This window comes from Choloepus didactylus, chromosome 15 (genome assembly GCF_015220235.1).
Source record: "Choloepus didactylus isolate mChoDid1 chromosome 15, mChoDid1.pri, whole genome shotgun sequence".
Lineage (NCBI taxonomy): Eukaryota > Metazoa > Chordata > Mammalia > Pilosa > Megalonychidae > Choloepus > Choloepus didactylus.
This window is the reverse complement of record NC_051321.1, coordinates 71,898,018-71,910,799: the sequence shown is the minus strand read 5'-3', so window position 1 is coordinate 71,910,799 and position 12,782 is coordinate 71,898,018. Positions and strand designations below refer to the sequence as shown.

Here is a 12,782-nt window from a genome sequence, read left to right as displayed (position 1 = left end):
AAAAGAACAAAGTAAAAATATACTGGCTCTCACATAGAAACTCACGAGATGGACGATGCTCAAATGCTCACTGCTTCTTCAGCTGCACAAAAAGGTTAGGAGGAATCTGAAGCCAAGTCGGACCTTCTTGGGCACGATGACACGGATCTCAGAGCCCTGAGTTGAATGGAAGGACACCCTATACAGAGCTGGAACACTGGCTGTTATTTGTGGGGCCCTTAAGTGCCAAGGGAGACTGGGCCTCCCAGGCCTGGCCCGCATCGTGTTAAGGTTACATACCTCAGAAGGTTAAAGCTGAGATCGAGCCTCTTTGCAAAATGTCCACAGTCCCTCCCGAGGCTCTCTGGAATTTCTCTGCAGTCCTGGCCGATGTAGGACACCTGGAAATTAAATGGAACAGAAACAACGTGACACAAGGAAAGCACCCAGCTGCTCACGGCCCTGAGCCATTGATCCGATGATTGCTTCTGCAACTTTGAACGCAGGCTCCTTGTACCAAAAAAGGCCACATTTGTGGCTGTTTCCCTGATCCATTCAGCTGTGGGAGCTTCAGGGACTCCGCCAACAACAACTCTTTCCTGGGACAGTTAGCATGATGGAGACTAATCCCTGGCACAACGGCAAAGTGGACTTCAATTGGCCGGATTCAGGTGTCCAGGCAGCTGATATAATCACAGCCATCAGCCTCCCCCTCGGGGGGCCTTGCCTGCAGCTGCCCCTCTGCTTCTCCCTCTCCCTCACCTCCACTGACCCCACCTCCCAAACACCCTGCTGTTTACATTTCCTCATGTAAGACCTAGCAGATGCACTTAGCAGCACTCAGCCTACAGGGTGCTAGAATAAATGGGGTCAGCCAGGAAAACCTCCCCAGAACCACCAGTCCCACCCTATGACCACTGTGTATAAACTGCCCTCCACATCAGAACTGACAAGTTCTGAACTGAGAGGACAGTGATACATGGTCAGAGCTTTTAAGTCCTCCTCTTCCAGGGAGGCTTTTGCAATCAACCACACCCTGCTAGCAGGGCTTTTTCCTTAGGCGTTCTTTATTATTATTGTTGGCATTGTTGTGGTAGTTGAGTGCCTACTGTGTGCCCAAATATTAAGAGGCTGAACTGAAATTTGATTGCAGAACTTCTGACTGTGAGCAGATCAGTGGGCTTTCTCACTACCCCAACCACCCAGTTTTGGAGTTTTGCTGGATTGGCAATTAATTCCAAAACCATAAAACAAACCTAGTGGGCCACAATACACAATAAAGGACCCCTCTTCCACTGCCCAGGCAGAAATTCAGTCCTGTCACATGGCTACAGCCTTGATCTATCCTCCTACAAATACCCATTCTTCTACCCAGATAGACAAGGACATCTTGAAGTGGATGAGAGATTCCCTAAAAGGGTTATAAGTTTTCTATTGAGGAACAAAAATAGGTGGTGTCTCGCATCCTCAGATATTAGGTTGAACCATATGAAATTACCAATATTCAACTGCTTTAGAACCACAAGAACAGCACTTTCATATGGTTCACCTAACACAAGCCACACTGCACCCCAGCACCCTCAACTTTTCAAGCCATCTCTCAACCCTCTCCTATCCAAAGGGGACACATAGCTGATAATAAAATGTCTTATATTCCCTCTCCTTCCAGTTACTCCCCTCCGATAACTTCATCCCAGCAGGACAAAGAGTTGGGGAGAGAGGACAGAAAAATAGCTGACTCCAATAAAATAATTTTGACTCAGGAATATACAGGTTAGAAAATAACGGATGCTGGGTTCAATCTAGCAATCTCTCCCGTTTCTTTATGGGACCCACCTTTCTTCATAGCTCCTTGACATAATAAATTCTGCTTCCAATCTGAGATGGAAATCATAGACCAAGGAGAGATTGGGGAATAAGGTCCCAATCATCTCAGGGATGAAGGCGCCAAATTAATCTGGAGACTTCAATTTCCCTCAATAGTTTCTTCGCTGTTATAATTTCACATTAAACCCCCCATGTGCATGGAGCTCTCCAGAATTACCCATCCCTTTCGTCCCTGCATGCTCCACCATCTTGTACATATCATCATGATTCAAGGCTTCAATGACATAGCAAGGAAACCGAGATTTAGAAGTAGAAACCGAGGTCTCCCCACAGATGTACCAAGGCCTAAATCTAATGAGGACCCCATTTGTTAAACCACTCCCCACCCCTGTCCACCATTATAGACAAGGGAAGTGAGACTCCAGAGAGCTGCCCAGCATAATACAGGTTCTTAGTGATGGTGACTGGTCTAAGTCCTGGGCTTCCAACTTGGGAGCCACAAAGATCTTCCAAATCCACATGTCAATATGGGTTTTCTTGATCAGCAGATGCCAATGGCAGGACTATCATCATATTGTGGCTTCAACATGAGTCTTCCTAACAGGAAGGGTTGAGTATTACCTCATGACTCCGTGTTGAGGGCCCAAGAATAGTGTCAGAGCCTGGAGAAGGAGATAGACATCTTATTTTCTCCCCTTTTTTTCCCTAAGATTTCTCTTCAGAGGAAACAGCAGCACCAAGGAGAACTATTGCCATGAAGCATTGGATCACTCACGGTCTGCCTGACCAGACATTCATCAGCTTGTTTGAGTCCATGCTCTTAACACCATATCCCAGGAAACTTAAATAAACCACAACTTGTCCCCATTTCAAGAGATGAAGACCAAGGCTCCAAAGTTGAGTATGAGAATCAACTTGCTCCGCAGTCTGCTTGCTGGGACCACCACTGTGGTAAACTGGAAGATTTTACATGTGGGTTAAGGAGATCAGGTTAAAGGGTTCAAATCAGCTGGGAAAAGCTTAAAAGCAGAAAGCAGCCATAGCCAGAAATTCAAAAAACCCTCATAACTAGAAGAGAGATTTGTTTAAGAATTGCTTCAGAGCGGCAGGCATTACCCCTCAGGATGTCAAGAAGTTTCTTGGAGCACAGGACACCTAATATAAGAGACAAGGCCAGAAAAGCCAGACCAAAAACAGTATGCTTCTTCAGCAAACAGGAAATGGGGCATAGAGATTAATAGGTTTTAAATGGCACAGAAGCAAGGGCACATCGAGGATTCAGAAGTCATTGCATTTAGTCAATTATCTTGATTAAGACTAAATAGAGGAACCAAATTTTGTAATTTTAACTTTCCTACCTTTTATAATTTGTACCCCAACACTCCCACCCTGTGTGGATTGATAACAGAATGGGACACCACTACCAGGTAAATGGAAATACATTAAGTTAAAGCTCCCCAAGAGAGGGGCACCTGAGAGGGAGGCAAGAATGTCTGGGAGGAATCGCCTCACATGCACCCCTCTGAGTCCCCCTAAGCAGAAGCTACAGAAAATTACCAAACTGCAGAAGACTGGAGTCTCTTTGCAGTTGAGAGGGTCGGATCCCAGAGCATTTTGAGGGATGATGTATTTGTCAATAGTCAGACTGAGGGGTGGGGGTGAGACACCTTGATTTTAAATTTGCAATACTTGCAGCAGCTCTGTCAGAGTAGAAACCACCCAGGGTACCAGCTTGAGTCCCTGCGTGGCTACTTAACTAGTTGTGTTATCTTGGATGAGTCACCACCTCATGGGAGACTCTGTTTCCTCTTCTGTAAACTAGGCTAACAACTGCCACCTCCAAAGGTGTTAAAAATAATATAACAACCAGCATTTATCAAATGCTTACCATGTGCCAAAAGCCCATCACTTATGTTATTTTATTCAATCCTCATGAAACAGTCCCATAAGTCACAACATATTATTATCCGATTTTACCTATACTATAGGAATGAGATAATATATTTAAAGCATGCAGTACTGTCCCTGTCACCTAGTGGGCACTGGGTAAATAGTTGTTGAGTCAGAACCAACATCCCTATATAAGGAATTTGTTATTCATATGTGTTTTGGGCACAAGATTTCAGTGCCCAAATTCCACATTTGCATTTGTGTCTATAATTGTATTGATGCCACTACTTTAATTGTCATAAACTAATGGGAAAGAAAGGAGAGGACTTAATGATGAGTATAAACGATGCCTGCAAGTCAAGAGAAGGCCAGATAAAGCCAGAGTCATGCTGAACAAGGATATTTTAAAGAGAAAAGTGATGGGAGGACTTCCACATCACCAAGTGTGTGGGAGTACAGGTCCCTGAACCCTAAAAATCAGAGCAATGGCAGCCGGCACATAGTCTTGTTGAAAGCAGTGACCTAATTTCAGCAAAACAACATCATTCATCTCATTAAAGTGTTTATTTTAATTTTATTGGTGTTATGCTTTTATTTGGGTTTTATAAATCTCTAAATATGAAAATGTTATATCTGGTTTTATGTTTGCATATTTAAGTATTGTAATAAAACAGTATCAACACTATGGGTTCATAAGGTTTTTTCCCCTTTAAGACGGATCCCCAAAGTTTGAGGAGTACTGGGCTGCACACGTTCAAGGCGCTCCCCCAGGTAACAGCTGTCATGAGAAATGGCACAGAGCAGAAGGCTAATAAATACCCTGACCCCAGGGCTGGGCGCTCAGATCCACTGGCTCAGGTGGCTTAGGAAATCGGGCACTAACACCCCAGGGCCTCTTCCTAAACCTGTCTTCTCAGCTACTCCCAGGAAGCGCCATCTTCTTCAAACAGTCCCCAAGGGCCCAAAATACCTCACCCACACTTGAGTGACAGCCCTCCCCAGCAGGGGGTAAAGGAAGAATCAAGCTTGGGAAATAGGGGATAAGAAAAGGAAAAGGAGGCACAGGAAGTCCTCAGCCCCACTGTCTCCTCCATGAACTTGAAAGATGCTACACCCAGAGAATCCTGGATTGGAAAATGCAGAGACCTGGGGCCTGCAGGGAAAGGGACCCTCCTTGGGCAGCCGGTTAACTCCCAGAAGCCCCCTTTCCCCTTTCCCCTGTCACCTAAGTAAGACCTGTCACCTTTAACCCCTCCTCCCTGGCCAGACCTCCAGTTCACCCCTCATGGGCAGTGAGTCCAGGGACCCAGCCAGCATCCCAGGCAGCAAAGCTCTGTTAAACGGGGGAGAGGAAACAGAAGGGCTAATCTCCAACAACACCCTGCCGGGTGCCTGACACATAGTAAGCGCTCAATAATTATGTGACTGAAGAAATGACAGGGCTCCAGGAAAAAGAAGCAGCCAGCAGGCAGCCTGACAGGAAGCACAGACTGCCCTTATTTTATCTGTTAGGAGTTGTAAAACCCCTAGAATTCTGAGAAGGGGGACACATTCCTTTTAGCCCAAAGTAATCTCAAAATGGAATTCTGCTTTAGACAACCTAAGGGGAGAGCTTCAAAAACTCAGAACTATTTCTCCAGGGTGTGCAGGGAAAGGTGGAAAGGAAGAGGGCCGGCTCCACGCTTCTCTGACGGAAGGAAGAGGTAAAGGAGACCTGGCTCTCCCACAGGTGAAAGGCACCTGGTCCCAGCCTGGCGCCGTCGGTTCCTCCCCGCGCCACAGGGCTGAGCGCACGTGCGGCTGGCTGGCTGTCCCCAGGAGGGAAACGGCAGCTTTGCCAATCCCCACAGACACCTGCTCAAGAAATCTGGTGCGGACATAAAACCGGGGTGGACCACGGCCCTCACCCACCTAGCGAAGGGGCTCTGGTCAGCAGCCGGGATCCCAACCCCGGGCCGGCAAGGACACCCCTCGACTTCCATTACGACTTCAGTGGCTCTGGGCACTTTTGCCTTTGCGTGACCCTCCTCCCATAAAAAAATATTAAAAAGTATATTTTATGACTGCACGGGTATGAAGACAAATACATTATTATATATTACATTTTCTTTGACCTAAAGTTCTTTTTTCCTTCCATTATGAAAGAAATGAAAACATTCTTGGGGGCCCTTACAGGTGCTGCGAGTCGCGGCCCCCTGTGCCCCCCGGGCCTAATGGAGAAGCGCGGGCGCCAGGGGCAGGGGGAGCTGAGGGCGCTCGGGGCCTCCTCCCACACCGCCAGGGCGGCCCGACACGGGCTCTGTCCCCGCCACACTCGGACGCGGGCACCTGACAGACTCACCACCTGCCAACGCAGCCCCTGGCGGTGGGCAGGAGCCCCGCGCGTCTCAGAGGGGACCCGCACCTCTCTCTGGGGGCGCCCCTCGCCCCGGGTGTCCCTCCCCAGACGGACCGTGCCCGGGCGGGTGTTGGGGCTCCCTCCCGCGGACTTACTTGAGTTCCACTGACCACGAGCCCGGCCATGGCGGGACGGGGCGGGCGCGCGGCGCGGGTCTGGGCGCGGGGCGGGGAGCGCGGGCAGGGCGCGCAGTTCCGCGCCGGGCGGTCAGCTGACCCGGCGGAAGCCCGAGGCCCTGGCGGGGCGCCGGGACGCGGCTCAGCTGTGCGCCCCGCGCGGCCCCTCGGCCGGGCCCTCATGCACGTGAACCCGCACCGCGCGCTTCAACAGGTGGCCCGCGGCGCACCTGGGCTGCACCTGGGCGGAATAGTGTGACCTCTTGACTCCCCTGGGTACCCCGTGCGTCCCAGATCCGTGTCGCCCTGAGAGGGGTCCGAAGGAAAGGAACAGCGCCCCACCCCCACCCCCAAACTCCATATCCAGAGCTCTATTGTGTTAGTCTGGGCCCGACTTGGGGCGAGGAGTGTCTTCCCATCCAGGTCGCCCCATCTGAGCCGTTAACCCGAGGCTTAGAGAGCTGGGTCTTTCCTGTGTTTCACAATCCAGATTACATAACTCTCCTCAACTGCAGAAAGGAAGGGCCTCTTGGCCCTAACTCCCCTCTCCCCAGTTTTGGTGTGGAAGGACCAAGTCAGAAGGTTGAAAGGACACCTGGGGAGATAAGGTTTCCCATGGGGAGTGGGTGAATTTCCCTATAACTAAAATAAATTGCTGACTCAGCTAATACAACCCCCATTCTCTCTACTGGGCCCCCAGAGGCTGAAAATAATAAACTCTGGGGGAGGAGAATTGGGTGATTCCCCCAAAATCCAGGTTTCTCTTACGTTCCCCCTTCTCACAGGAAAAAGGTATTTGTGAGATTCAAGGTCATCATTGGGGTTAACCCCCCAAATTCCCCCTCCTGCGTGGCTAAAATCAGGCCCAGTGGGCAGATAACTCCAGAAACCCCAAGCTCATGTCTGCCAATGTTCTCCCTGCCTCTTCCCACCTTTCCTGCCTCGTCCCCAGGATAAACGAAGCTACACTACCAGACACCAATTCTTTGCCATATCATCGCCCACTGTCCAGTGCAGTTATGAGCCAGCTCAGCCTTATCTGGCCTCTCCACCCTGTCCCCTTCACGCCAATGGATCTAGGCACCACTCTAATAGAGATGGGAAAACTGAGCCCGGGCGGGCCAGACTCCACGTCTTGCACACACTGCAGGCACTTCAACTCAGCAGGACTGTGTTAAATGAGAATTGTGGCTTCTCTGCCTGATTTGCAGTGGTGTGCATGGGGCTTTCGTTTTCATTGTCCCCTACGCCTAAATCACAGCTGATGGTGATCATGTTTCTGCATTTTTTGGCTGTCCTCGTTCTCTCTCAGACTGCCTTGGCCCTAACACTTTGTTAGGTGGGTGCTTAGGGTCAGCATTCTGATGAGCAGTGTTGATCTCCGAGTGTTGATCTGCCCGCCCCTCTCTCTGCTGGGAGGCACAGACACAGCAGAGTGGAGCTGTAAGAACACAGACTCAACTGAGTTTACTTTGGGGGGTTCCAGGAAATGGTGCAACAAAAGGTCCTACAGGCAAAAGAAGAAAGCTTGCCCTTCAGAGATAAGGGGGATCAAAGGAGAGTTCCAGGCACTGCTGGCCCTGCTGACCAGCTCCCCCCACTCCTCCCTCCTTTCTCTGCTAGACACCCCTCTCTGGCCCATTGTCCTCCGGAGCTGGGCTGGCCATAGCCACTTGTGTCTGCCTTTCCTGTCTGAGAAAGAGGAAGTGGGCCCAGGCCACTGACAGTCATGATCCTCTGTCCTCGCCACCCCTTTCACCTTGGACTTCCTAGAAGGACTCTGACTAGCTGCCAAAGAGGACCTATGGAAGCAGGCCCAAATCTACCCACAGGTGAAATTGGAGACTCCACATCCCCACCCTCAACGGGGTTGCTGGAGGTTGTCTCTGCCATGCCCCTGCCTCCATGCACAGACTGTCCCACAGACACTATCTAATGATACCTTTTCAGACCCCCTCATTACTGTTCCTGCTTCCACACAGCCAGAGGGTAATCATTCTAAAAGCCCATTTGACCCTACCTAAAATCTTTTGGTGACTTCCTATCAACTAATAATATGGTCCCAAATCTCCAGTATGTCCCTCAAGACCTTTTGTAATCCTCCCCATCCTTACCTCCCCAGCCTCCTCTCCCGCTGCTCCACTCAGGATGGCTTGGCTTTATTCAAGCTGTGAGTTTTGCCTGGAATCCATCCTTGCCTGGAATCCATTCTTGTCTCCACTTGTGAGCACATGGGGAATGCCAGTTGACTGCGGGGGATGGCTAATGTTAGGTAATCACAGAAAGTAAAATTCAAGATAGCTCAGATTTAGCTGAGCTTTCATGTTGAAATGTGGACTGATGACACTGGGGAGTTATTGAAAGTTCTTGAGCAGAGTAGTGATTTGTTGCATATAGATATGTAGTTGCAAGAGGGCTCTACCAGAAAGAGACTAGATTCACTTGTCCTTACTCCCTTCAGCTTCTGACCAATTGGGAGTGAGCTGCAGGACCGTCCCCCCTCCCATTCCCACCCACACCCATTCCCCATTTTTGATTCTACAGCCTCTCTGTTCCAGCTTCCAAGTACCAAGCACTGTGCAGGGCACTTGGGATATAGATGACCAAGACATGGCCTTCCAGGAGACATGGTCAGGCTTATGCTCAGACCACAAGTGTGATGCCATGTTCTGAACCTAAAATCGAGGCCTGTAGCCCAATTTGTACAGGTGCACCTGTGAGGACCACAGAACAGGAAGGACAAATGAGACCTGGGCTAGAAATCCTCGGCCCGTGGCTTCTGGAGCACTAACGGGCACACAGGGAGTGAGGGGTACACCCCACATGGCTGGGGGTTTCCTTCTCACCCTTGATGAAGAGGACAATATTTTATTCCTACTGTCATCATTGTTGTTGTTATTATTCTTTGGCAGAAGAGGCCCTTTCCCCTAGAGTCCTTCCTCCAGCACATTCTTGGGGACAAAAAGGAAGATCCTGTTTATTTCCAATCAAGGGAGTTGATTCTGGGGTCGGCCAGAACCAAAGAAACAGGAACTGATTCCTTAAATCTCTCAACCTTATGCAGCAGCAGCTGAGAGAAAGACCAGGCCGATTAACAAGGTTCTCTTAACACTCTTACCAACCCTCAGCCAAATTTCTCCTCGCCTTGCCTCATTTCTTTCAGGCAGTTTAGGATAGTCGGTCACTGTAATTAATCGTGCCCCCCTCTTCCCGCCCCAGTTCAGACTCACCACATTCAGATTTCAATTAAAACAAGAAAAGAAAAAAAACAGATTCTGCATGTGAAATGTTCTTTGTTGCCAAAGCCTTTAGGAGGTGCAGGAAAGAGGACAGGTTTCCAGGGCCCCTGCCAGTATCTGCGCTTCTGTGAGAGGGTTGGAGGGTTAGCCATGCTCCAAAACACCTCCTCCATCTCCCAATCAGAGCTAGTGAAATTTTTTAAAATGTCTGTTAAACATCAGCATAATGTCTGGCATGAGTATTCCTTCCATCAATGTTAGTTTATTATTGTTTACTATTATAACCATTGTTTTAACTATTATTAATTCTCAATGCTTCCAATTTCCTTTCCCTTTGTTTTTTTCCTTTAATCATATTTTTTATTGTAGAATATAACATATATACATAGAAGTAATAACTTTCCAACTGCAATTTAACAAGTAGTTAGAGAGCAAATTTCAAAGAATATTATGGGTTACAGTTCCACAGTTTCAGTTATTTCCTTATTGTGTGTTTGGGTTTTGAAAGGGGTTGCTGTTATTTCTCTATTAAAATGAAAAAATTGGCAGGCAGTGGGGGAGGGGGTTGGTTTGGGGAAAGTGCAAATGGGAAAGGGGCTTCCACTTTTCAGTCCATATTCTGTGATTTTTGCAACAAGCATGAACTTCTTTTGTAATAAAAAGGGAGGAGATTGGCTGGGAAGGGGTAGGAGAAAGAGAACTTAAAACTGAAACTGCTATCTACTAATATTTTAGCATGACTTGAACAAATCCTGAAAACAGCAATGAGAAATCTTATTTGCCTGCAGCTTGCCAATTACTCCAAGTCCTTAGCTAGACTCAAGAGGTAAATCATCTTTGACATGGCGGGGAGGGGCTCATACTGGACTTCCTGGAGAAAAGGGAAACGATGACCAGAAAAACCTATCCAACTTTCTATTTTCCAGTGAGAGAAAGGTGAGCAGTGCCTGAACCATGGGTGCCATTCCCAAATCCCAACTCCACTTGGAGAGGTCCTGCCACATGGAGGTTTGACCCCTCAATTAAAATATATGGAACCTGGCAAACTGGTTAGGTTATCACAGTCCTATGCTGATGGGGCTGACAGCATTTCCACACAGGAATTTGGGGGCCTTATCCCCCAAGATTCTGATTCAGTAGGTGGTTCCCTAACATCTGTTTATTGCAAGTAACCCCTCCCCCCCAACTAGGTAATTTGGATGTGTGCTCTTCCAAAAGCTACTACCTTAGCGAGCATCTAGTACAGTTGGGGAAACTGAGGCCTAGAGAGTGGAAGGGACTTGCCCAAGGTCACCCAGCAAATGAGCACCTAACCCAGTCTAGAACTCGTATCTTCTAAAGAAAAGAAAACGGGGCTCCTCCAACATCACAGTGAGAACAGGGTGAGGAAACTGGGGAGGAGAGCCTGAAAGATGCTATTTCACATCTAATCGCTTCTTGTCACGTTGTAACCATTTTCCTCCTATGGAGCCCCGCTGATGGATCAGAAATAACATTTTCCAACTTATATCTGCAAGGAAATGGCTATTAATGTTCTTCCTCTCCTTTTAGAGTGCTGAGGAATACATATTAATTTTCTCTCTACTTATATTGCCTATTTGCAAATTGTATTCACTACCCAGTGCTCCAATTTGTCCTATCCTTGAAGAGATTATGATGAATAAATGTGTTCCTGGAAATAAAATAAAAAAATTTGTCACCGAGATTTATTTTTATAATTATTTACAGGAATTATTTTAGAATATATGGGGGGCAATAATAATAATGTGCACACAAGGGTTCTACTGAGATTTACCAGTATTAATTCAGAGTCTTCCCACTCCGCTCAGAGGAGCCCCAGCTCTCTTTGCTGCCATGAGCCGGAGGCAAAGCAAGTATCAGCTTCACGTCGGCATCACCACAGGCAGAACTTCGAGGGCCAGATGAAGAGCTGCTCAAGGATGGTGGTGGTCAGTACCCTGCTCTAAAAGTCCTGGGTTCAAGACCTAGCTTTGCCACCCAGCAGCTCAGTGCCCATGAATGACTCCATTCACTTTTAAGATCCTCAGTTTCCTCCAATGCAAACTAGCTGATCTAAGGAGTCCTTTATTGTGAAAATACAAATGTGGGTAAGTATGCACATCTCCCCAAAGCAGAGAGAAACTGCACTCATTTAGTTAATGTTTATTGAGCAACTACTATATGTTAGACACTGGGCAGGCAGCAGGTGGGGGGGTGGGGAGTGGGAACAAAGATACAGTCCTTATTCCCCTGAGGTTTACATTCTCTTTAGGGGAGACAGATTGCAAGTAGATGAATGATAAAATTTCAGACATGTCAAATACATAATTTCAGATAGGACTGAAACGTGCCATAAAGACAACAGCAGACAATGTGAGAGAGAGTGCCTGGTGGGGGAGGGCAGTATGCTAACTTAGATATAGCATCTAAGACCTCTGCTAGCCCTTTCAGAGATCTTCTCCGGTGAAATCCTTGACTTCAGGCCCCACTCGCCTCTTTTCCTTTGTGAGGCAGAATCTGCATGGCCTCAGGCACCTGAGGAGGCCTCTCTCAGGAAGGCGATACTTAAGCTGAAGTCTGAATAATAATAAGCCAGCCGGGAGAAGACCTGGAAGAAGAGCTTTCTGGGCAGAGGGAATATCAAATGCAAAAGCCGTGAGTGGTCTCTGAGTCTCATGTCCTCTCCCTGCTTCTGCTTGAGGGGTGAACTTGAACTTGAATGCTTCTAAGGGCAAAGAGACAAGCCACAGCATTGCCCCAGTCAGAGAAGAGTATCCCGGGCACTGCTACATCAGGCTTTGAATTGCTCCTCAGCTCCAAAGCACAGGTGGGCCAAGGCCTCGAGATGCAACAGCTGAAAGTGAGGCCTTCACGGATGCACAGAGGTTCTACAGCCCTATAAATCACCTGAGGCTTCCTTCAGAGAAAAGCACAGGAGGATCACTAGCCCTTATACCTGCCCACGCTGGCACAAACTCTCATAGGCACATGAAATCACACAAATGTACATGTAAGTGCACAGCTACCTGCCAACATTGGGTCTGTGTGTTCCATCTCATGGCTACATTGTGAACCCTGAAACCCATTCCCAGGCATGCCCTGGCCCCCATCTCACTGCAATAACTCCTAGTGGCCAGTAGAGACTAAAGACGTTTCAGACCATCAGTACTTATTTAGAGCCCAGTCGGTGCTGAGGTGCTAGAAATCCACTCATTCAGTTCACTTGTTCAATATTCAGTGAATGTCTACTGCGTGCCTGACACTAATTAAAGTTCTGGGGACAGAGCGGTAAAGAAAACAAAGTTTCTACTCCTGGGGCTTAGTTTCAGTAGG

General features: G+C 48.1%; 1 protein-coding gene across 2 annotated transcripts in view; it reads right to left on the bottom strand.

The window, feature by feature from the left end:
- The window catches only part of LRMDA (leucine rich melanocyte differentiation associated), a 1,132,756-nt gene extending 1,126,301 nt beyond the window's left edge, over positions 1-6,455 (bottom strand). The window contains exons 1-2 of one of the 2 annotated variants that reach the window (XM_037804641.1): positions 6,190-6,455; positions 280-380 (exon numbers count right to left, since the gene is read on the bottom strand). In XM_037804641.1, coding sequence (XP_037660569.1) covers positions 280-380; positions 6,190-6,393 — 305 coding nt within the window. In that variant the 5' untranslated portion in view covers positions 6,394-6,455. The remainder of the gene's footprint in view (positions 1-279; positions 381-6,189) is intronic. The other variant, XM_037804640.1, reaches the window with a different exon arrangement.
- Between the last annotated feature and the right edge of the window lie 6,327 nt (positions 6,456-12,782).